This window comes from Acanthochromis polyacanthus, chromosome 19 (assembly GCF_021347895.1).
Source record: "Acanthochromis polyacanthus isolate Apoly-LR-REF ecotype Palm Island chromosome 19, KAUST_Apoly_ChrSc, whole genome shotgun sequence".
Classification (NCBI taxonomy): domain Eukaryota; kingdom Metazoa; phylum Chordata; class Actinopteri; family Pomacentridae; genus Acanthochromis; species Acanthochromis polyacanthus.
Genome location: NC_067131.1, coordinates 13,734,122 through 13,758,047, shown reverse-complemented (window position 1 = coordinate 13,758,047; position 23,926 = coordinate 13,734,122). Strand labels below are relative to the sequence as shown.

Sequence of the window (23,926 nt, the reverse complement as noted above, 5' to 3'; positions counted from 1 at the left end):
CACTCCCTCCATAAAGCTGTGGACAATCTGAGGAGCAGCTTCAGCAACAGGCTGAAACAACCCTGCTTCTTCAAGGAACATACAGGAGGTCATTCCTCTCCACAGCAATAAGACTCTCTAATATGTCTGAGTCTGACTGCTCACAAAAAGACTATCACTCTGCCTGCTGATTAAACCACTGTAATGGACACTTAATATTCTAAATGTTATCCATTACATCTGTAAACTTCTCTGCACCTATTTATACCATTGCACATCAAAGCACATCCTGTTCAGTGGCACTATAGCACTCTGTATATATTATTTTTTTCTTTCGATATTATATTTGATTCTGTTTTATTTTATGCTTCACTTTATACTTGACCTAATATTCTGTGTTGTCCATCTTCTTGTTGTTACATACAATTTCCCTCTGAGCATTAACAAAGTCTAAGTCTGAAGGAGCGTTAATAGCCCAAGCTTTAATGTTGAAAGGCAGCTTGGGAGAATACTTTTTATAGACACTGTAGTTGAGATAATGATCAACACAACTACCTCTACAACACAAACACTTCAAATTTGAATTATTTTGTGTGATAAAGTACAGTTTAACTGAGATGATCGAAGAGATTTCCTTTGATTTTACTGAAGAATAGATGGCCAAACTGTCGTCTATCATAGGAAGCACCTCCTACCCTCTGCATCAGACTGAACTCGTTAAGAAGTGCCTTCAGCAACAGACTGTTACACCCTAAGTTTAAGAAGGAGCGTTTCCATAGGTTGTTTATTCTAACATCAGTCAGACTTTACAATGCCGCTGTATAAACTGGTCTACCTCTGTTACTGTTGCACTTTGTTACCCTTACATATGCATACCACTTATGTGCAATAACTGTTTCAACCTCATCCTCAGGTAAATAGTCTTCTTTTTTTAAAAAAAGAAAAGAAAAAACATCTTCTGTGTATATAGTGTTCTAGTTTATCCTGTACTTCCTTTTGTATTCCTTTTTCTCCTTGGAGCTGCTATAATGGTGAACTTTCCCCACTGTGGGATAAATAAAGATAAATTTAGATTTGTTATTTCTGCTTCTGAATGACCATACCACAGCATTGATTGTGCATCCAGGATACTCGCTATTACACCTTATTCCACCTGGTAAACTGGAGAAAGATTGAGACGTTGCTGGACTATGTGCAAAATGTTGCACTAAAAAAAAGGAAGGGAAGTGAGCTGAAGTAATAGCAACATATAAACAGCAGAGGGCAGCAACGCGCCACTGCAGTGTTCAGTTCATCAAAGCGAAAGAAGAAGAGCACACTGTTGGTTCAGCCAATCACCGATTTTGTTTGGGTTTTTTTTTAGCTGTTTTGCTAATTGTTGTGAGTCTTTCAGGTCGTCTTATGTGCTTTCTGTCAGATTTAAACACACCGCGGCAGTAAACTATGACCTTCGCGGGGCCGGTGTGGCTGGCGGTGCAAGAGGAGCTGCTCAGACACGGAGGGGAAGACTGCGGGAGTCCGAGCTGTTTTGATCATTTCGACGAGGAAGCTTTGTTCCAGATGTTCCACCTGACCAGACCCTGCATCGCCTTCATCGCTGACGCTGTCCGCATCCGCATGCGGACCGTCGCCCTGAAGAAGCCGCTCGTGTCCGTGGACGCGATGGTCATGGTGGCGCTCAACTATTACGCACATGGACTCTTCACCGCCGAAGTCCTACAGAGAGTCGGACTGTCTCAGACCGACTGTCCCACCGCTGTCGTCGGCACAGTCTCCGGAGTCATCGCCGGGATGTCCGACCAGTTCGTCTCCTTCCCACTTACCAGCGACGCCAGGGTGAGTCTCGCAGCCAAGACCGAGAAGCTGTGCGGGATCCCCAACGTGCTGGGAGTCCTGGCTCCGGCGCACTTCAAGATCAGAGCCCCTCCATACGAGAAGGACGCGTTTAGGCCGTTTGTGAACACTCAGGGTTACACGTCAGTCGTCAGTCAGGTCATTTGTGACTCCGATGGCAACATACTTAGTGTGGAGAAGTGCTGTGTGGGCAGCACATGTGAGCAGGAGATGTGGGAATCGTCGTTCAAGGGAAGACAGATGGAGGAGGAAGTGCATGGAGCGTTCTGGGTTGTTGGTAAGATGTGAGAAGGAGGTGGATGAGATGGAGAGTTGATCATAAAGATGCATCCCACAGTTTGGTGTCACTCTCCTGTCTGTGCAAAGTCTAAATTACAGTAGACACAAGCATTGTCTTCTAAATTATCTGTACGTTTTGCATATTAATGCCACCAACAACAATGGATTAAAATCCAATGATACCCAATTTTGATAAATGAATCTTAACTGAAGGTCCACTAACTAACTTTTCTACATCTTTGCAATACAACTCACAAAAATGCAAGTTTTGCTCTGAACCCGCTTCATCCTCTTTACAATAAAAACCCGATACCTCTAATAGTTTCCTTGCAACATTTCTGGCACACTGCAGGGCCAGTTTGTCACATCTACAGTCCATACTTTATCTTTAGATTCATCTCCAGGAATAAAAGATATCTAACATTTTAACGCTTTGTTTCTCCTGTGCTTCTTTTAAAGGTGGATCTGGCTACCACTTAAGCAAACATGTTTTGACTCCCGTGTCAGAACCTGCAAATGACAAAGAGATCCGCTTCAACGTGGCCCACAACAAGATCCACGACGTCATGCGGACAACGCTTGGCTCCATGAAGTGGCGCTTCGAGTGTCTGATGCAGCTTGGTTTTGCGCAAGAGGGTTCTTTGAATAAACAGTCAAACATCATCAAGGCATGCAGCGTGCTGCACAACATTGCTAAAAAGTTCTCTGTCCCTCCTCCACCCCCAGCTGGTAAAACTGAGCCCCTGCATCCAGTCAAGCAGCCTTCAGCACCGGCAGAGATCAACGCTGAGGCCCTAAAAGCCAGACAGCAAGTTATTGATGATTACTTCTCCGATGTTTCCAGTAGTCAGGACACAAAGAGGAACACCACAGAGGAGGAGGTGTGAGCAGAGTGGTTGGGTTGACCTGCTTGAAGAAGCAAGCAAAGAGGATCATTCACACACTAAGAACAAATGCTGGAACCAAGAAGGAATTTGCTGTTGTGGTCTGTTCAGTGGGACAGTCCTCAGTTTTTGACTCTGTAAAAACACATTCATGTATTTTTGTGAATACAAAATATTTTATTTCTTGTACAACTTATTCTTTTCTACCCACATTTGTTATCGTTATTAAATGTATTTTTAAGACATTATTTGGTCATCTGAAGTATTTTTCCCCTCACACAATAGCAACAACAGCAATATTACTAGTATACATTATGTAGATTAGAGGAACAAAAATGTTAAATTAAAATCTAAAGTGTGCTATGCTTATACAGTAAATAGTTCAGTTTGTGATTGTTTAATATCTAGTTTGAAAGAAAAAATAGCATTTAAATATCAGTATTAGTTTGTCTTTAAGTGCATAGAAGACTGAGTGCAGGGAGGATATGAGTTTGTTTTAACGTAACTCTCGGAGTGCAGTAGCATTTTCATATATCAAGTCTGCATTCTCATATATATTGTCTTCAGGCTTCTGATTTGGCTGCAGAGAGTCCATGATGCATTGGTGCAGGAAAACATACTGGGACTGAAAGGAAATGAACAAAAATGCTGGTCATTAGAAATGCAGAACTCCTTTAGATTTAGAGAGCTTATGTACACACTGGATAGTGGCTGACACTTCATTGTATGCAGAATTGCCCTAGTATGGGTTAAATCCTTTGGAGTTTCACAATAGCACAGTCCAGGCTGTTGCATTGGCCTAATTAAGCAACACATGAAACAGAAATGCATAGTTAAAACAGAGGTGTAGTGATGTTTATACTAGCTTTACTTATAGCAAGATTTTGGTCTACTTACACTAAAAAACAGAAGTGTAATGTATGGCTGAGGTTTCATGCTGTTTGTGTGAAAATTTAATTGATGAGTCGCCTTACTATTAAAATGACTGAAATGTTCATACTAGGACATCTATTTTATCAAGTCAACTATTTGTATTTTCGAGCAGACTGACTTGTAGTTAAAAGGAGGCAGTGGAAAACAGAAACATTTTAGGATGAAAATGGGCAACTATATTAACTCTGCATAATGGCAATACATACATATTGCCGTTGCTTGTGCTATACTACCAGCTGTGTCACAAAAAAGGTATTTAACTGCTGAAGTCACAGCTCAGCCTGAGGTAACTTACCTCCGTCTGCACCATGTGTGGACGATTCAGTCTCATCTTGTGCACAAACTCCTTGATGCCCACTCCTCGTTCCTTCTCTAGCTGCTGAAGCAGCACATCCAGGGCAATGATGGTGCCTGTCCTCCCAACTCCAGCACTAAGAGAGAGAGAGCACAGCACAGCAAGTGTCATCATAAGTGGATTCTGATTTCATTTAAAAAGCATCTATTATTGAGCTCAGAAACTTGGATCGGCCCCAATACCCACACTCGTGGTTTTGAGCAGACACTTGTCTGTATTCCATGTTGGAAAGATACAAACATTCAGTACACTTAAACTGCACTTCATGTTCTTGATGTACTGTGATGAAGTGGTATTTTGAGGGAAGTGTATCCAATGATTCACTACAGTTGACAGCATTGCACAAGCCCAGCTTTAGTTCAGGCTGGTTCGACAACAGTAATCAACATGTGACATAAAAAAAGTAAAAATTTATGAAACGTTGGACTCACCGTGAATATGATTAGTCATTTCCAAATACTACAAAGTCAGCAAATTTCCAAATGCCTTGTCTTTGTTATGTGACTGTTAAGATTAGTAATACATATTTGACCTGGTCAACATAAATGTATCATTCTGAAATATGTTCCAAAGTTAGAAAAATACGTCAGACATTGTGATAGATGCAATATTCAAATGAGAATCATGCCATATCTCTTCCATGTATAGCAGACCTTTCTAAATATTAATGAAATTCCTCTAATCAGCTCCTGAATGTGTTTTTGTTTTCATCTCACTATAACTATATCACTACATTCTTGATCCTAATCATTACAACAAATTATATGAGCTAGGTTGTGCTATGTACAGTGTTTGTATATATGAGTCACCCAAGTGTGTCCTATTGAGTTGTGGTAGTCCTCTACATGCTGACAGTCTTAAGGGGCATCACTCACTGTGGCAGTTACTGGAAAGGTCACACAAGTACACACTTGATGATTTGCTAATACTGCAAATGTGGGTATTGGGACCAACCTGTTCCTCTCTCCTGAGGACCTTCTAGCTCACAACTTATAATCTTAAAAAATGTTGATCTTTCTTAAAATAAGATACAATTGCAGTAAGCCATTCATGTTGACCCACCCTCTGGACCCTAACTTTTAAATTCAGTACCTGCAGTGAACCACAGTCGGTGCCCGAGCTCCTTCTTTCTCTATGTGCCGTCTCACCAGTTCTCTGAACTGGATCAGGACTTCACTGCCTTCCGGGACTCCATGATCAGGCCAGGCAGTGAAATGGAAATGTTTCACTGAGCGTTCCTCTGACGTGTTTTTCTGTGAAGAAGATTCAGATACAGGAAATTTATTTCCAATTATTGTTCTGGCTTGAAAATTATGCTTATTAATGTACTGTACAACTATTCTCCACTTTGAGAACAAATGTGTGACATTAACAACAAAAACTGTTTAATATTTTTCTAAAAATTGGGATTCAAGCTCTGACACAGTTCAGCTTTTGGTTTACTTTCTCAAGTAGTGACACCATAAGAATTTAAGAAATGTTTTGTACATGTTCCACACTAAATTCCCTGATCGTCCAGTTGAGGTTCTGTTCTTCAGATCTAACGGTGACCAACAGCTCTCCATAAAGGCAAGGCTTGATGTCTGCAGGCCAGTATTGTTCACACTTGATCTAGAAGAATAAAACATAAAACGAGTGGCAAAAATAAGTCCGCATCTTTATCACATTTTTGAGAGTTAAACATGACTCTGTGAGGACATGTAAAACTTCCCCGTCTGACAAAACAGTAGCCAAATGAGCAAACATCCTTTGTAGCATGTAGCAATAAAACATTTTCACATTTTCCCGAGACTTACCTTTCCTCCTTCAGTGCAGTTGGTTACCATGACAATGCCTTTCACTCTTTGTTCCCAAATCATTTTCCAGAAATCATTGACTGTTGCGGGAAGAGGACCCTGAGAGGCAATATACTCCCTGTTGCTGTTGTAGCCCTGAGAAGCAGTTGCCAAATTAATAAAACAATAAAATGTGCATGCTTATCTAGCACTTACATATCCTTGACTGCACAGTATAAAGTTAAAAAAAAACATTTTATGGTCACAAAATCATTCCAGCAAAAACTTGTGAGGATTGAAATGAATGTGTACTTTAGACTGGAGAAACTTCACATGACATATTAAACATTGGACACATTTCAGCCTTCTCAAAAGTTCTTTCTTCTACACAGTGTAAGTTAGCATTTTTGTAAGTTTACTATAAAGTAGGACACTATAATTACAGAAAGATCTTTATTAAAGGCTTGCCACTTTTGATGTAATACCTACTGGCATGTAATTTGCATTAATGTAGTCTGAGGTCCCATTTAACGTAGATAGCTTCACCCGACACCAGTCATCTAAGACGAGAAAACAGCATATCATTTAATAGCAATACACCAGAGCAGACAGTAAATGAGTTATTAGATCTAGACCATTTCAGTCTGCATAACAGCATGGTCAGAGGGCAGACTTACATGGCAGCACATTCTTAAATCGATTCCTCACTTTGTTATCAGGTAACTCAGCTGCCTTTTGTGTTTGGTTCGTGCCAACGGGAGCAAGGTCCTACAAGGAAGTTGCCAGATGACATTGCATGCAATTGAGAAAAAGGCAAAATGTAAAGCAATAAAAACAGTACCACAACCATAAACGCACAATTTTAAGGTCTGATGCAAAAATAGGAAGACACAATGAGGAAGAACAAAATATGATTCGATGTTTTTACTCACCTCATATTCCTCACTGAAACCTCTGTTGTCATCCACGTTTAATTTATTGAAGTGGTCTGGAAACCGTGCTACTGGAATTAATCTGAAAAAAAAAAAATAATAAAAGTTGAAGTCCTGTCTCTTTGTACACCTACTAAAATAAGTATTAAGGGATATTTTATATGTAGAAAATATAACACATTCTTCAAAATGTACCTCAATATACAAATCCAAATAACTTTTTTTCACAACATTGTGGGTGACGGATTCCTTAAATAATAAGCAAATCATCAGATTTGTACTTACGTGCCCTTTGTTTTAGTTTGTTTGGATCCACTAATGAATGGCTTTTTTCTGCTATGGGGATGAATCAAAAGTTTCACTGATTTAGTTCGACATAGTAAATTTCAGCGAGATAATGTAGCTTTAGAATTGTCACTGAGACAGCACCAACCTGATGATGTCTGGTCTTTTAAGGAAAATGAAAACAGCCAGACAGACCAGGAGACAAAAAAGCAGCACACCAATTACTGAGCCTGCAATGACTCCTGCAGGAAGTAAATCTATGATTAAATTCTTTGAAATTTACAACAGATAAAAGTGGCACAGTCCTTGTCTGCATCACTTTGACATGATCTTTATTTGAATTTTTTCCACGTAAGGAAAAAAAAAAGAAGAAGTTCAAAGAACCAAAGCAGGTCATTTAATTGATGGCAAATAGCTGTAAATTAAAAGTGTAATTATACTGTTGAAATATTACACCAGAAAAAAAACAAAAATTATAATATAGTCTCTTTACTTACCCCTCGGATCAGTAGAACATGAAAAAACAAGTGAATTAGAACGCCTTTCGTGCCCAGACACTGAATTTAAAGACACTTGATATGTTCTGGCAGGTTGTAATCCTTGTATTATGATTTTCTGTTCCTCAATGTCATCCACTTTGTAAGATTCCCCAGTCACGTTCACCTCCACAGTAGTCCACACACCAACTGGTTTGTTCCAGATAACAGAGGCAGAATAGCCACCTCCATAGTAATCACAATGAGGGTTTGAAGGGGGAGAAGGAACTAAAAACAGGAGAAAAGATACAATTACAGACACAAAATTTTGGCACACAAAAGAATGGTGTGAATGTTTATGACTTACCAAAAACTACAAATTCACACAGTTATTACAGACAGACAGATTTCATAAAAAGTGGATGTAATTTTAAATAAATCTCCTCTCCACTGCAGAAAAAAAAATAGTGCCTTATATTCAGTTTTAAAAGCAATATTATCACCATAATACTGTCACTTAAGGTATTGTAGTATTCAGATTCAGATATCATTGCATAATACAACATCATTCATTTTTGTTATTGTGTTAGAATACAGCAAGGTAAAACACTTTGAAATCTCTAATGGTGAAGTATAGTTTGAAAATTAGAACGTTAGTGTGTGACATTAGTTATGTTGAAAACGTAGACAAATATTAAGTCATAGTAGGACAGATTTGTACTTACAAACTGTTATGTCGTGGCGACACTGATCAAGTAGTTCTGATGATGTGTTATACTTAAGAGATATCTCATAGGTTGCACCGGATACAAGGTCAGTAAAAGACACATCTCTACCTCCAGGACTGACATGAGTTTGTAAATTGTAAGTGGCGGTTGCACTCGTGAACTCGCCTTCAACTGTTCCTTGGATTGATGAGGTACTAACATGCCATTCTACACTGGCACAGTCAATGGCTGAAATGAATGAGAAGATTATTGCAGACAAGAGCCTTTACTTGTTGATTATAGCACAAAATGCAATCAAAAGGATTGTAACATGAGGTTTACAGAACAGGGCTTGTTGCAATATGAGAGTAAACTAAAATTTATTCTAATATAGCAAAAAAGTTTGTAAGAGTGCATCAGATGGGAGGAGTCTACATACTTGTTACTGCACGACCACTAAAGGCAGTACTGTTGAGCTCAGAGAACACTGTGACCAGGCTGAAGTTATGCGCTGTTCCTGGCTTGAGAGGTGTGACTGAATGTGACACATCTGAGGACTGATCTGGGGTAAATGTCTCTCTGACTCCATTAATTTCAAGCACGTATCCCCAGGCTTTATTCACTTTCTTCCACGTTAGTGTTACGCTGGTCAGTGAGCGATCAGTCACATTGACATAATCCACCACTAGAGGAACTGATGAAAAGAAAGACACTTTCACTCTTCACAAAACTTTGATGTAAAATTTGTTGGACACTTTTATTTGGACTGCAGTTACTACATGTTATAAAATGTAATGTTTGTCTAATTACTGCTACCACTTCAAAAGGAAAAGTCTGAAATAATGTATCTGATTTAGCGAGGCATTATAGGAACATAGCAGATGTTTTAGACTCATCTATATGTGGTTCATATTTCTTTCTCTTTCAATCGCTGTCTTTATATAAAATACATACAAAATAATATTCAGAGCTCACCTACCAGTCACAGAATCAAAGCTGAATCCAGTGCTGTGGACTTCCTCAAACACAGTGATGAGAGTGAAACTGTATTTTGTCCCAGGAGTCAGAGGAGAGACCACATATTTTACCGATGTACCTTGAGGAGGTGCATTAATAATTTCTACTTTGGGTTCTCCATTCTCATCATATCGTAGGGTGTAATATGAGATGTTGTTGACTTTGTCCCATGTCAGAGTTATGCTGGTTTCATTCTGGTCCACCACCGTCACTCCTTTAACTTTTTCAGGAGCTGAGTAGAGTTGACAGTTTCATTTTAGAAAAAGAGTTGAGTGTGATGTTAATTTTTAACCACAATAACAGTTGTTCATCATTGGCATTTACACCAATACACAAATATTTTATTGGTACCCACAGAGTATTTACAGCACTGCTTCTGAAGTTTTTAAAGTCGGTAAGGAGATTGAAATGGATCTTAGTCTCACTTGTGAGTCCTGAGATTTGAACTTTGTTTCACTGAAGCATTAACAGTTGTCTCATTTTCAGGAGATACTGATGTAAAATAAAGGAAATCCTCAGCAAAACGTTGTTTGAAAATTCTTTTTGGCAATAAAATTTTGATATCGCTCCTTCAAGTATATTTAAAAAAACTTAATGAGTAACATCACTCTGCTAATGTTAAAACTAAATACAGCAATTTGTTGAATAAATTGTATTTAAAGAAAGATTTAAAAAATTTCAAATTCAATTTCAGTAGTTAACCTACAGTCAAAAAGTAATAAGTGAGTAACTTCTTTGTATGGTTGTTTCATCACATAAAAAGCCTAATTTATTTCAATTATTCACAGTCAAAAACATTTAGTGAGGAACGCCACTCTGTTACTGAAAAACTTAAATGCAGGAATTTTTCTGATGAATTGCGTTGGACAAGTGAAACTTCCATCAATAAATGAATATTCAGAGATCACCTACCTGTCACAGCAGTAAAGCTGTGTCCAGTGCTGTGGACTTCCTCAAACACAGTGATGAGAGTGAAACTGTATTTTGTCCCAGCAGTCAGAGGAGAGACCACATATTCTACTGATGTATCTTGAAGAGATGCATCAATATTTTCTACTTTGGGTTCTCCATTCTCATCATATCGTAGGGTGTAATATGAGATGTTGTTGACTTTTTCCCATGTCAGAGTTATGCTGGTTTCATTCTGGTCCACCACCTTCACTTCTCCAACATTCTCAGGAGCTGAAAAGAGTTGACAGTTTCATTTTAGAAAAAGAGTTGAGTGTGACGCTGACTTTTACCACAATAACAGTTCATCATTGGCATTTACACCAATTTGAAGATAATCCAACAAAATATAGATGTGTCCAATCAGAGATAAGACAAAATTGATTAATAAAAGACAGGATATCCCCAAATAGCAAATCTGATGTTACTTTTTGTCAGTTTTAATCCATTTAGCCACACAACAAGAGCAACACTCATTTGTGATTTTTTTAAAATTGATCTTTAATTGCTACAGAGCCTTGGGTTCATTTTTGTCTAACTAATTTCAATTTATTTGTCATGAAGAGCTAAAACATAACATTACATGAAGAAGGAACTGTTACTAATTTAATTTACAAACAACATTCATTCATTTAACCTTAATTTAAATCTTGAAAAATCATTGAGGACAACAGGATATATTTTGTATATTTTTTCAACATATAAAAACTTTTCATTCATTTCCAGTAGTTAATCACCCACAGTCAAAAGTATTAAGTGAGAGATGCCTTTCGTTTACTCAGAAGTTTTAAATTGGACATCTTCTTGGATCATGTTGTAGGCCAATGCCAGAAGTAAAACACTTAACTGGTGACTGCAGTGTGACTCATACCACTGCCTCTACTGTTCTTAAACTCAGTGAGGGGATCGAAATGGATTTTAGTTCAATTCATAAATCCTGAGATTGGAATTTTATGTCTCCCTGATGAACTAACAGTTGTCTCATTCTCAGGTGACACGTGTATAGTTGAGGAAATCACTCACAAAATGTAGAGTTTGTGTAGCTGTTTTATCACATAAAAAGCCTAATTTTTTTCAATTATTCACAGTCAAAAATATTAAATGTGGAACACCATTCTGTTACTGAGAAACATAAATACAGGAATTTTTTTGTGAAGAATTTCGTTTGACAAGTGAAACTTCCATCTATAAATGAATATTCAGAGATCACCTACCTGTCACAGCAGTAAAGCTGTATCCAGTGCTGTTCACTCCCTCAAGCACAGTGATGAGAGTGAAACTGTATTTTGTCCCAGGAGTCAGAGGAGAGACCACATATTTTACCGATGTACCTTGAGGAGGTGCATTAATAATTTCTACTTTGGGTTCTCCATTCTCATCATATTGTAGGGTGTAATATGAGATGTTGCTGACTTTGTCCCATGTCAGAGTTATGCTGGTTTCATTCTGGTCCACCACCGTCACTCCTTTAACTTTTTCAGGAGCTGAGTAGAGTTGACAGTTTCATTTTAGAAAAAGAGTTGAGTGTGATGTTAATTTTTAACCACAATAACAGTTGTTCATCATTGGCATTTACACCAATACACAAATATTTTATTGGTACCCACAGAGTATTTACAGCACTGCTTCTGAAGTTTTTAAAGTCGGTAAGGAGATTGAAATGGATCTTAGTCTCACTTGTGAGTCCTGAGATTTGAACTTTGTTTCACTGAAGCATTAACAGTTGTCTCATTTTCAGGAGATACTGATGTAAAATAAAGGAAATCCTCAGCAAAACGTTGTTTGAAAATTCTTTTTGGCAATAAAATTTTGATATCGCTCCTTCAAGTATATTTAAAAAACTTAATGAGTAACATCACTCTGCTAATGTTAAAACTAAATACAGCAATTTGTTGAATAAATTGTATTTAAAGAAAAATTTAAAAAATTTCAAATTCAATTTCAGTAGTTAACCTACAGTCAAAAAGTAATAAGTGAGTAACTTCTTTGTATGGTTGTTTCATCAAATAAAAAGCCTAATTCACTTCAATTATTCACAGTCAAAAACATTTAGTGAGGAACGCCACTCTGTTACTGAAAAACTTAAATGCAGGAATTTTTCTGATGAATTGCGTTGGACAAGTGAAACTTCCATCAATAAATGAATATTCAGAGATCACCTACCTGTCACAGCAGTAAAGCTGTATCCAGTGCTGTTCACTCCCTCAAGCACAGTGATGAGAGTGAAACTGTATTTTGTCCCAGCAGTCAGAGGCGAGACCACATATTCTACTGATCTACCTTGAAGAGATGCATCAATATTTTCTACTTTGGGTTCTCCATTCTCATCATATCGTAGGGTGTAATATGAGATGTTGTTGACTTTTTCCCATGTCAGAGTTATGCTGGTTTCATTCTGGTCCACCACCTTCACTTCTCCAACATTCTCAGGAGCTGAAAAGAGTTGACAGTTTCATTTTAGAAAAAGAGTTGAGTGTGACGCTGACTTTTACCACAATAACAGTTCATCATTGGCATTTACACCAATTTGAAGATAATCCAACAAAATATAGATGTGTCCAATCAGAGATAAGACAAAATTGATTAATAAAAGACAGGATATCCCCAAATAGCAAATCTGATGTTACTTTTTTGTCAGTTTTAATCCATTTAGCCACACAACAAGAGCAACACTCATTTGTGATTTTTTTAAAATTGATCTTTAATTGCTACAGAGCCTTGGGTTCATTTTTGTCTAACTAATTTCAATTTATTTGTCATGAAGAGCTAAAACATAACATTACATGAAGAAGGAACTGTTACTAATTTAATTTACAAACAACATTCATTCATTTAACCTTAATTTAAATCTTGAAAAATCATTGAGGACAACAGGATATATTTTGTATATTTTTTCAACATATAAAAACTTTTCATTCATTTCCAGTAGTTAATCACCCACAGTCAAAAGTATTAAGTGAGAGATGCCTTTCGTTTACTCAGAAGTTTTAAATTGGACATCTTCTTGGATCATGTTGTAGGCCAATGCCAGAAGTAAAACACTTAACTGGTGACTGCAGTGTGACTCATACCACTGCCTCTACTGTTCTTAAACTCAGTGAGGGGATCGAAATGGATTTTAGTTCAATTCATAAATCCTGAGATTGGAATTTTATGTCTCCCTGATGAACTAACAGTTGTCTCATTCTCAGGTGACACGTGTATAGTTGAGGAAATCACTCACAAAATGTAGAGTTTGTGTAGCTGTTTTATCACATAAAAAGCCTAATTTTTTTCAATTATTCACAGTCAAAAATATTAAATGTGGAACACCATTCTGTTACTGAGAAACATAAATAAAGGAATTTTTTTGTGAAGAATTTCGTTTGACAAGTGAAACTTCCATCTATAAATGAATATTCAGAGATCACTTACCTGTCACAGCAGTAAAGCTGTATCCAGTGCTGTTCACTCCCTCAAGCACAGTGATGAGAGTGAAACTGTATTTTGTCCCAGGAGTCAGAGGAGAGACCACATATTTTACCGATGTACCTTGAGGAGGTGCATTAATAATTTCTACTTTGGGTTCTCCATTCTCATCATATCGTAGGGTGTAATATGAGATGTTGCTGACTTTGTCCCATGTCAGAGTTATGCTGGTTTCATTCTGGTCCACCACCGTCACTCCTTTAACTTTTTCAGGAGCTGAGTAGAGTTGACAGTTTCATTTTAGAAAAAGAGTTGAGTGTGATGTTAATTTTTAACCACAGTAACAGTTGTTCATCATTGGCATTTACACCAATGCACAAATACTTTATTGGTACCCATAGAGTATTTACAGCACTGCTTCTGAAGTTTTTAAAGTCGGTAAGGAGATTGAAATGGATCTTAGTCTCACTTGTGAGTCCTGAGATTTGAACTTTGTTTCACTGAAGCATTAACAGTTGTCTCATTTTCAGGAGATACTGATGTAAAATAAAGGAAATCCTCAGCAAAACGTTGTTTGAAAATTCTTTTTGGCAATAAAATTTTGATATCGCTCCTTCAAGTATATTTAAAAAACTTAATGAGTAACATCACTCTGCTAATGTTAAAACTAAATACAGCAATTTGTTGAATAAATTGTATTTAAAGAAAAATTTAAAAAATTTCAAATTCAATTTCAGTAGTTAACCTACAGTCAAAAAGTAATAAGTGAGTAACTTCTTTGTATGGTTGTTTCATCAAATAAAAAGCCTAATTCACTTCAATTATTCACAGTCAAAAACATTTAGTGAGGAACGCCACTCTGTTACTGAAAAACTTAAATGCAGGAATTTTTCTGATGAATTGCGTTGGACAAGTGAAACTTCCATCAATAAATGAATATTCAGAGATCACCTACCTGTCACAGCAGTAAAGCTGTATCCAGTGCTGTTCACTCCCTCAAGCACAGTGATGAGAGTGAAACTGTATTTTGTCCCAGGAGTCAGAGGCGAGACCACATATTCTACTGATCTACCTTGAAGAGATGCATCAATATTTTCTACTTTGGGTTCTCCATTCTCATCATATCGTAGGGTGTAATATGAGATGTTGTTGACTTTTTCCCATGTCAGAGTTATGCTGGTTTCATTCTGGTCCACCACCTTCACTTCTCCAACATTCTCAGGAGCTGAAAAGAGTTGACAGTTTCATTTTAGAAAAAGAGTTGAGTGTGACGCTGACTTTTACCACAATAACAGTTCATCATTGGCATTTACACCAATTTGAAGATAATCCAACAAAATATAGATGTGTCCAATCAGAGATAAGACAAAATTGATTAATAAAAGACAGGATATCCCCAAATAGCAAATCTGATGTTACTTTTTTGTCAGTTTTAATCCATTTAGCCACACAACAAGAGCAACACTCATTTGTGATTTTTTTAAAATTGATCTTTAATTGCTACAGAGCCTTGGGTTCATTTTTGTCTAACTAATTTCAATTTATTTGTCATGAAGAGCTAAAACATAACATTACATGAAGAAGGAACTGTTACTAATTTAATTTACAAACAACATTCATTCATTTAACCTTAATTTAAATCTTGAAAAATCATTGAGGACAACAGGATATATTTTGTATATTTTTTCAACATATAAAAACTTTTCATTCATTTCCAGTAGTTAATCACCCACAGTCAAAAGTATTAAGTGAGAGATGCCTTTCGTTTACTCAGAAGTTTTAAATTGGACATCTTCTTGGATCATGTTGTAGGCCAATGCCAGAAGTAAAACACTTAACTGGTGACTGCAGTGTGACTCATACCACTGCCTCTACTGTTCTTAAACTCAGTGAGGGGATCGAAATGGATTTTAGTTCAATTCATAAATCCTGAGATTGGAATTTTATGTCTCCCTGATGAACTAACAGTTGTCTCATTCTCAGGTGACACGTGTATAGTTGAGGAAATCACTCACAAAATGTAGAGTTTGTGTAGCTGTTTTATCACATAAAAAGCCTAATTTTTTTCAATTATTCACAGTCAAAAATATTAAATGTGGAACACCATTCTGTTACTGAGAAACATAAATACAGGAATTTTTTTGTGAAGAATTTCGTTTGACAAGTGAAACTTCCATCTATAAATGAATATTCAGAGATCACCTACCTGTCACAGCAGTAAAGCTGTATCCAGTGCTGTTCACTCCCTCAAGCACAGTGATGAGAGTGAAACTGTATTTTGTCCCAGGAGTCAGAGGAGAGACCACATATTTTACCGATGTACCTTGAGGAGGTGCATTAATAATTTCTACTTTGGGTTCTCCATTCTCATCATATTGTAGGGTGTAATATGAGATGTTGCTGACTTTGTCCCATGTCAGAGTTATGCTGGTTTCATTCTGGTCCACCACCGTCACTCCTTTAACTTTTTCAGGAGCTGAGTAGAGTTGACAGTTTCATTTTAGAAAAAGAGTTGAGTGTGATGTTAATTTTTAACCACAATAACAGTTGTTCATCATTGGCATTTACACCAATACACAAATATTTTATTGGTACCCACAGAGTATTTACAGCACTGCTTCTGAAGTTTTTAAAGTCGGTAAGGAGATTGAAATGGATCTTAGTCTCACTTGTGAGTCCTGAGATTTGAACTTTGTTTCACTGAAGCATTAACAGTTGTCTCATTTTCAGGAGATACTGATGTAAAATAAAGGAAATCCTCAGCAAAACGTTGTTTGAAAATTCTTTTTGGCAATAAAATTTTGATATCGCTCCTTCAAGTATATTTAAAAAACTTAATGAGTAACATCACTCTGCTAATGTTAAAACTAAATACAGCAATTTGTTGAATAAATTGTATTTAAAGAAAGATTTAAAAAATTTCGAATTCAATTTCAGTAGTTAACCTACAGTCAAAAAGTAATAAGTGAGTAACTTCTTTGTATGGTTGTTTCATCACATAAAAAGCCTAATTTATTTCAATTATTCACAGTCAAAAATATTAAATGTGGAACACCATTCTGTTACTGAGAAACATAAATACAGGAATTTTTTTGTGAAGAATTTCGTTTCACAAGTGAAACTTCCATCTATAAATGAATATTCAGAGATCACCTACCTGTCACAGCAGTAAAGCTGTATCCAGTGCTGTTCACTCCCTCAAGCACAGTGATGAGAGTGAAACTGTATTTTGTCCCAGGAGTCAGAGGAGAGACCACATATTTTACTGATGTACCTTGAGGAGGTGCATTAATAATTTCTACTTTGGGTTCTCCATTCTCATCATATCGTAGGGTGTAATATGAGATGTTGTTGACTTTTTCCCATGTCAGAGTTATGCTGGTTTCATTCTGGTCCACCACCTTCACTTCTCCAACATTCTCAGGAGCTGAAGAGAGTTGACAGTTTCATTTTAGAAAAAGAGTTGAGTGTGATGTTGATTTTTACCACAATAACAGCTGTTCATCATTGGCATTTACACCAGTCTGCACAATAATCCAATAAAATATAGACATGTCCACAATCAGAGATAAGACCAAATTAACAAAAGACAGGATATCCCTAAACGATTAATTTAATGTTAGTTTTTGTAAGTTTTAAACAACACACATCTGTGAATATAATAATAATAATAATAAATTGTTACAGAGCTCTGCTCTCATTTTGTTCAACTACATAAAATGTGTGTGTGTTGTGAGGAGCCAGGATATTACACTACATGAAGAAAAAACTATTACTAATCTAAATTCATTTACAAATGCCATGTATAACAAAATGTTGTGGTTGTTCATTTTCTTAAAAGTTAAACAGATCAAATGTCAGACGAAATACAGCATTCCCAGCTCATGTGGTTTTGTTGCCGGTTGTGTACTTGTGATTGTCGTCGGTTCAGTGCTTGATGGTGATGTTGTGGTGGAGTCAGTTACACCCTAAAAAGAGAATAAGAATCAGTACAAACAAACTGACAGAATCCTAAAATTCAGAAACGCTTACCGTGTGCAAAACTGCCTGAAGACCATCAAACTATTGAATCTCCGCAGATGTAATCTTGGTCATGCAAATCTTTTTTTACCTTGTGTTCATTATTTTTTTTATTATTTTGCATGACTGAACACAGACAACACTTTCACATACTATTTATGATAAATACTGTTTGTTTTTTTTCTCAGAATTTTAAAAAGTATGATGATTTTGTGGTAAAATTGGCGTCTAGATTCTTCAGCTGGACTGACCTAAATGAACAGCAGCTGGGCAAGGTGTTATAAAGCACTAATGCTTAGATGTGTTCTAATGTACTCTGCTTTACAAGTAAAAAGAATCACATCACAAAGAGGGCTCTGAAACTTTTAGGGGCAACTAAATTATACTGATGTGCAGGAAAATTGAGAAAACATCAGAGAACGTCACATGCAAATTATGGTGCGGAAACTGCTTTAGTACTTTGTTCATTTCCCTTCAAATCTGGATAAGTATGAAAACAATGAAAATATGCAAATGAACAGGCTGGTAAAAAGATTAACTCAGAAAAAAAACCCAAACATTCTCTTTTTACATACAAGCAAACCATATTCATTTAACACAGCTTTTTGTGCATTACAATGGCCTAAAATATCTTTCATGACATGTATTTTTCCCATAATATAACATTCAAAATTCTATATTGTCTAGAATACATTAAAAATAATAACCATCTACATCATTTTGTCTACAAAATACAATAATCAATCTGACAACAAATGTTTCATATATCGCTTCCTTTAAGTTTTACATTATTTCCTTATTCATGCTTTTGTTTTTCCAAGGAAGTGAGCGAGAAAAAAATAAACTCACATTTCATCATCTGAAAAAAAAATCCATGACTTTTGTGTTGTGCGATTTTTGTTTGTTTGGTTGTTGTTCTTGTCTGTACATGGTGATATTTCAGTTAAAGCAACTCCACTGTCTTAACACCATTGCGATGATTATCACGCACTGAGCCTTCACTGTGGTTTTGACTGCAGAGTTTCCTTTTGTTGAGGTTAACCTTTTGAATATGACTACACTATCTGATCACCATCAAAATCAAACGCAACAACAAGAAAAAAAAAACTTACCCAAAGTAGACTCAAGAAGACGCACAGCAGCAAGTGATCTGAGGTGGTTTTGTCAGACAAACGCTTCATTGTCGTTAAGGACCTAACCTAGAAACATACTATGAACTTAAATTCCTTTGTTGTCCCAAGATGAACTTCAGTTTTCTATTTTCGGTAGTCCAACTGGCGTGCTGACAAAAACATCAACACTCAAGGTTTGCTCAAGAATGTGTCCGTCCCTTTGCTGATGTACTTCAGTATTAACTTTATTCCGGTGGTGTTGACTTTTAATTTGTGACTCTGTCCTCCTTTTGTAACCTCTGGTCCTTTCTCATATTGGCAAGTGACGAAGTAAATAGCTGCTTCTCCTTTTTGGCCTTGTACAACGACAGAGACCTTTGTCCCGCCTTTTACTTCCTTATTAACGGTCATAGTGTGTCGCTTGTCATAGGTACATCTATCAAGTCATTTCGCCCGTTTTGCCTTTTTATTACTGGCACCTGCTTTATATCTGCTATAAATACCAGTTTTATGCTCGTGACTGCTTGTGTCCCTTTATTCTCGATAAATAAAAGATACATTTCTTATTTGTGAAGACGGATAAAGCTTTAAAATACTATTCATCATGAATATTTATTTACTTTTAAATTATTTCAAAAAGTATCATAATAATTTCTTTGTTAGACTTTAAACAGTCACTGTCAGGAGTGTTCAGCTGGACTGGCTTTACAGAACAGCAAATTTGCTTTTGGCTTCTTTGCACTGTCTTGCGAGTCTGTGATATTTATAACTTCCTTGTGGTTGAGCTCTGTAAGGAACTGTGAACTGCATATATAACCTTCATACTTGTACCGGAACATGAAGTTTCACCAGCATTTATGGTGTCATAAAATGAGTAGTGCTCAATAAAAGTGCTGATATATGAAAGAAAATGTTGTCTACTGATATGCACAGGGGAAAAATGAGAAGCAACTTTGCTTTCATAAACTGTAATCATTTTCCTCATATGTTAATATTGGAAAATTGTACTGGTAAACAGAGCAACTGTAATGAGCTTCCGTGTTAGATACTAAGCCTGTTCTAACACATAACCCTTTTAGAAAAGGCATATTCATTTAACATTTACACAAAACTATATTATTTTATGATTTAGTTTGCTCCCCACCTATATAATTTGCTTTTAACGGCATTTTAAGGCAGAAACTCTAAAATTATTAATATATATAAGTAATATTGGTATCATGTTTTTGAGTCTTAATCCAAACAAAACTTAAATTTCTTCAAGTTTTCAAAAACTTCACAAATGTTGATGGCAGAATTTAAACAACCCTGACTGTCAAAAAATGCTTAAGGACCCAGAGCTCCTTGCTGATTGTGTTAGCAACCCAAATAAGCCTTTTAGAACCTTCTGTTCGTACATAGAAATGTTTCAACTGCATAGAATAAATCTGACTTCACGAACTTCACTAATTACTCTGGGAAGTAAAACCTGTTTACAGAGAAGTAAATTAACTCTAAATGGTGCATAACTGTAACCTACAATTACTCTGATAAGCCTTTTTCTAGGAGTGTAGCGCTTAGTCATCTGTTGCCCTTTAAATCGGCCCATTTCTCTTTGAGTGATCCTGAGATGCTCATCCATGGCTTTTATAACAACTGTTCCCACGATGCCAGATCCTAAATAGATTGCATTGCAGCTATAGTACTGCATGTCACAAATTTGTGCATCATCCTTTGGCAGGGGTCAGACTAATCTCCTAATTCCTGCCACCACATTACATCTCACTCAGTACTTTCACTCATTTCTCCTTCACAGCAGGACTTATTTGAAACTCAACCCCTGCTCACATACATACACGTGTCTGTTATAGTGCTTATTATCACATATTAACCACCCAGATAGCAAACTATGGGTGAATCAATGTTGAATCTATGTTGAGACCTAACGTCGAAATTATACAGAAAGCGCAAGGTTGATAAAATGTTGAGTCAGCGTTTGCTTACATAGATTACATGTTTGCAAACATAGATTCAACATTAATTAAACATTGACCTGTCAAACATTTTAATTAAACCAAAATACAATGTAGATTCAATGGTATCTTTTAAACACAAACTTCAATGTTGACAAAATGTTGTTGAATCAACGTTGATCCAACCATCAGTCTTCAGCCGTAACCACAATTCAACCTTCTTAACCCTAATTCAACATTGATTTAACATCTTTTGCTATCTGGGTAAAGTGTGATTTATGGTTGAAAAGCAAACGTTGACTCAACATTTTATCAACCTTGCGCTTTCTGTATAATTTCGACGTTAGGTCTCAACATAGATTCAACATTGATTCACCCATAGTTTGCTATCTGGGCAGGGTCTGTACTCTCACATCTCAAATTTTGTCTGGACCGATCACTGTGAAGCCAGTTGTACACATTATTGTTATAATTTTGTTGTTTAGTTTTTGCTTCTGTAAGATGATCTGAAATGTGTCACTTACAGAATTCTGAATCAGCAGTATGTGGTCACTGGTATTTAAAAAAAAAATTCTGGTAAAAGTCCTTTCATTTAGGTGGGGGGAAAAAAGACGAGCCATGTTTTCTCATAGACTGTTTGGCTCAGTTCTCCAGACATGGATGAAGCCTCGTCCTAGACTGGAAACATTTTCAATGGAGAGCTCATTTTTGTTTTTTGTTTATTTAATCTATTTTCTTCTGAGCCTGGGACTCGGAATCATCCATGTCTCAGAAAGTGCCTGAAAGCTTTGAACGTTCATTATTCTCAGTTATAACATGTCATATGCCCCCAACTCGAATGGCGGCGGTAGAGATGCACAGAGTATGAACACACAAGAGCGCTAAGAAACGTTATCTAAGGAGGAGGGCCAGCTCTTCGTGGTGTGTAAACAGGATCATACAATCGCCTTCTGTGGTCTTGGCAACGTGGGGTAGCGTTATTTTCACAGACCAGGTAAGCGAGACAATAACCAGGCGATACTGGCCTGTTGTGGACTTTATAAACTTTTGCCACTGGTAAGTTAGCTAGCTAGTGTTTAGTTGATGGTAACATGGTGTACTAATGTTGGCTAAACACTCAGCTTCCAGCTTGTAACATTGGTCAGAGTTAAAACTAGCTAAGCTAACTGATGAGATAGCTTTTAGTTTATAGTTGTCGTGCCAAAGTGCTTTCAATAAACGTCCACCATAACAGCTAACAAAGTGTGCAAACGTTAGCTTAGCTTTCTCAACACCTGTGTTTAGATAATATATCTCATCTGAACCCAAATTACCTCATATCGCATGACGACGAGAGGCAGTTGTTTTACTGAGCTCTTAAATATAGGCTGAGTTAAAGGTGGTCAGCATATACGCACAGAAGCCTTATCAAGCTCACTTCAGAAGGAGGCTGAGCAAATGCGTTTGAAAGTCGAGTTAGCCTGAGAAATAAGAGGTAAGACGTATTTATTCTGGGCTGCGTTCTGCTACAAAAAGGAACGTATTTCAGTTTTATGTTAGGAGCTTTTCTGACATTGTTTACCATCGTACCGTGATTTTTGTGTTTTTTCTGTCTTTTAGAAATGCAGTCTGTGGTCAAACAAAACCTTCATTCGGAGGTTGAAGGCGACATCAACAAACTCATCAATCTGAAACTCAATGCATCCTACACCTACCTTTCCCTGGTATGATTTCTTTAACAATAATCAGTCATAAAGCAGTAGAGTTAACTATTGGTCTTCTAGTATTTGCAGTGCAATCCAGTGTGCATGTCTATCTTGTGTTCTTTCAGTAATCCTTAATTATTGTTTTTCTATCATCTCTTGTAGGGGATGTATTTTGACAGGGATGATGTTGCTCTGCCAAACTTCTCAAGTTTTTTCCTGGAGCGCTCGGTGAAGGAGAGGGAACAAGCTGAGAAGCTGCTGGAATATCAGAACATGAGGGGAGGCCGAATTTTGCTCCAGACAATTGCTGTATGTCCCCGTCAATAATGAGTGGACTTTTGAAACCGCTGTTGTTTAGACTTGTATGTTCGTTGTTACATTTGTTGACTCAGTTACCACCTTTGTGTCATAGAAACCAAGTAGAGAGGATTGGAGAGGTGGTCTGGATGCACTGTCCTTTTCCCTGGAATATCAGAAGTCCATGAACACGTGTGTCCTTGATGTGCACCGCAGAGGTGGCACCCACACTGACCCTCATGTAAGTGTGGCACGACTTGATAATGTACTGCTTGTTCCGTTTGACTGCGCTACATAAATATTTGTTCTGTCAGTGTTATGTAAAATCACAGTATGGCAAACCTGAGTGGTGTTTAGTAGTCTGTTAAATATTAACTTTATCTTACTTATGTATGTGTTCGGGGAATCTTACTAGAATTATTTTACTTACAATTTTCTGTCTTTTGTAGCTGTGCGACTTCCTTGAACAGCACTTCCTCACCGACAGCCACGACACCATCAAGAAGCTGGGCGATTACATTGGCAGTCTGACTCGCCTCGCTGCATCCGAGACCCATGGTTCCATGGGAGAGTACCTCTTTGATAAACACACTCTGTAAAGGTCACAGCAGTACGTTATTACAAGGTCCTCATTTACATAGATGCATAGAGACACTGTGCTTTCTTTTCCGTTAAAAAAAAACTTCATAATATTTTCACCGTTTACCACAAACCTCGTTGGTTTACCAATGAGATGAACTCCTGAGCAAGTTGCATACAAATACCTCAATTTTACTTTAAAAAAAAAAAAAGTGGAAAAATGTTCTCACCAAAATGGTGCTAAAACTGCCATTTTCCTAAGCTGTTAAGTCACTTGTTCACATCTCAGTTGTGTCGTATCTCATGCATTCCAAGGTCACAGGCTTCAACCTTCACAACTGTTTTGTAAAAATGCATACAATTTGGGTCAAAGAAAATGATTTTAATAAATTTTACCTTTTGGAATTCCATAGTCTGATTATGTTGCAATTTCTTTGTTAGTCCCTCCC

At 37.0% G+C, this 23,926-nt stretch overlaps 3 protein-coding genes across 24 annotated transcripts; 2 read left to right on the top strand and 1 right to left on the bottom strand.

The window, feature by feature from the left end:
• Positions 1 to 1,059: 1,059 nt before the first annotated feature.
• On the top strand, positions 1,060 to 3,241 carry si:dkey-197c15.6 (putative nuclease HARBI1). Its single transcript, XM_022219970.2, has 2 exons — positions 1,060 to 2,110; positions 2,572 to 3,241. The coding sequence occupies exons 1-2, from the start codon at positions 1,423 to 1,425 to the stop codon at positions 2,997 to 2,999; spliced, it is 1,116 nt and encodes a 371-aa protein (XP_022075662.2). The 5' UTR covers positions 1,060 to 1,422; the 3' UTR covers positions 3,000 to 3,241.
• LOC110969703 (protein tyrosine phosphatase receptor type H) lies at positions 3,151 to 23,453 on the bottom strand. 22 transcript variants are annotated; one of them, XM_051939441.1, is made up of 23 exons: positions 23,329 to 23,453; positions 17,743 to 17,800; positions 16,990 to 17,259; positions 16,039 to 16,308; positions 14,788 to 15,057; positions 13,839 to 14,108; positions 12,588 to 12,857; positions 11,639 to 11,908; positions 10,389 to 10,658; positions 9,439 to 9,708; positions 8,899 to 9,153; positions 8,478 to 8,708; positions 7,774 to 8,040; positions 7,425 to 7,518; positions 7,277 to 7,327; positions 6,992 to 7,073; positions 6,737 to 6,827; positions 6,549 to 6,619; positions 6,081 to 6,215; positions 5,773 to 5,895; positions 5,377 to 5,537; positions 4,225 to 4,360; positions 3,151 to 3,621 (listed from the first exon to the last, which is right to left on the bottom strand). In XM_051939441.1, the coding sequence occupies exons 1-23, from the start codon at positions 23,395 to 23,397 to the stop codon at positions 3,493 to 3,495; spliced, it is 4,113 nt and encodes a 1,370-aa protein (XP_051795401.1). In that variant the 5' UTR covers positions 23,398 to 23,453; the 3' UTR covers positions 3,151 to 3,492. The 22 variants fall into 22 exon arrangements, with proteins under 22 accessions (XP_051795401.1, XP_051795403.1, XP_051795409.1 ...); XM_051939443.1 differs by having other exon boundaries at positions 7,277 to 7,324; XM_051939449.1 differs by having other exon boundaries at positions 10,389 to 10,632; positions 11,883 to 11,908.
• On the top strand, positions 21,767 to 23,887 carry zgc:56095 (Ferritin, lower subunit-like). The gene is made up of 5 exons (XM_022220016.2): positions 21,767 to 21,910; positions 22,516 to 22,619; positions 22,764 to 22,910; positions 23,014 to 23,139; positions 23,348 to 23,887. Exons 2-5 carry the CDS (start codon positions 22,518 to 22,520, stop codon positions 23,495 to 23,497), a joined length of 525 nt encoding a protein of 174 aa, XP_022075708.1. The 5' UTR covers positions 21,767 to 21,910; positions 22,516 to 22,517; the 3' UTR covers positions 23,498 to 23,887.
• Positions 23,888 to 23,926: the final 39 nt, after the last annotated feature.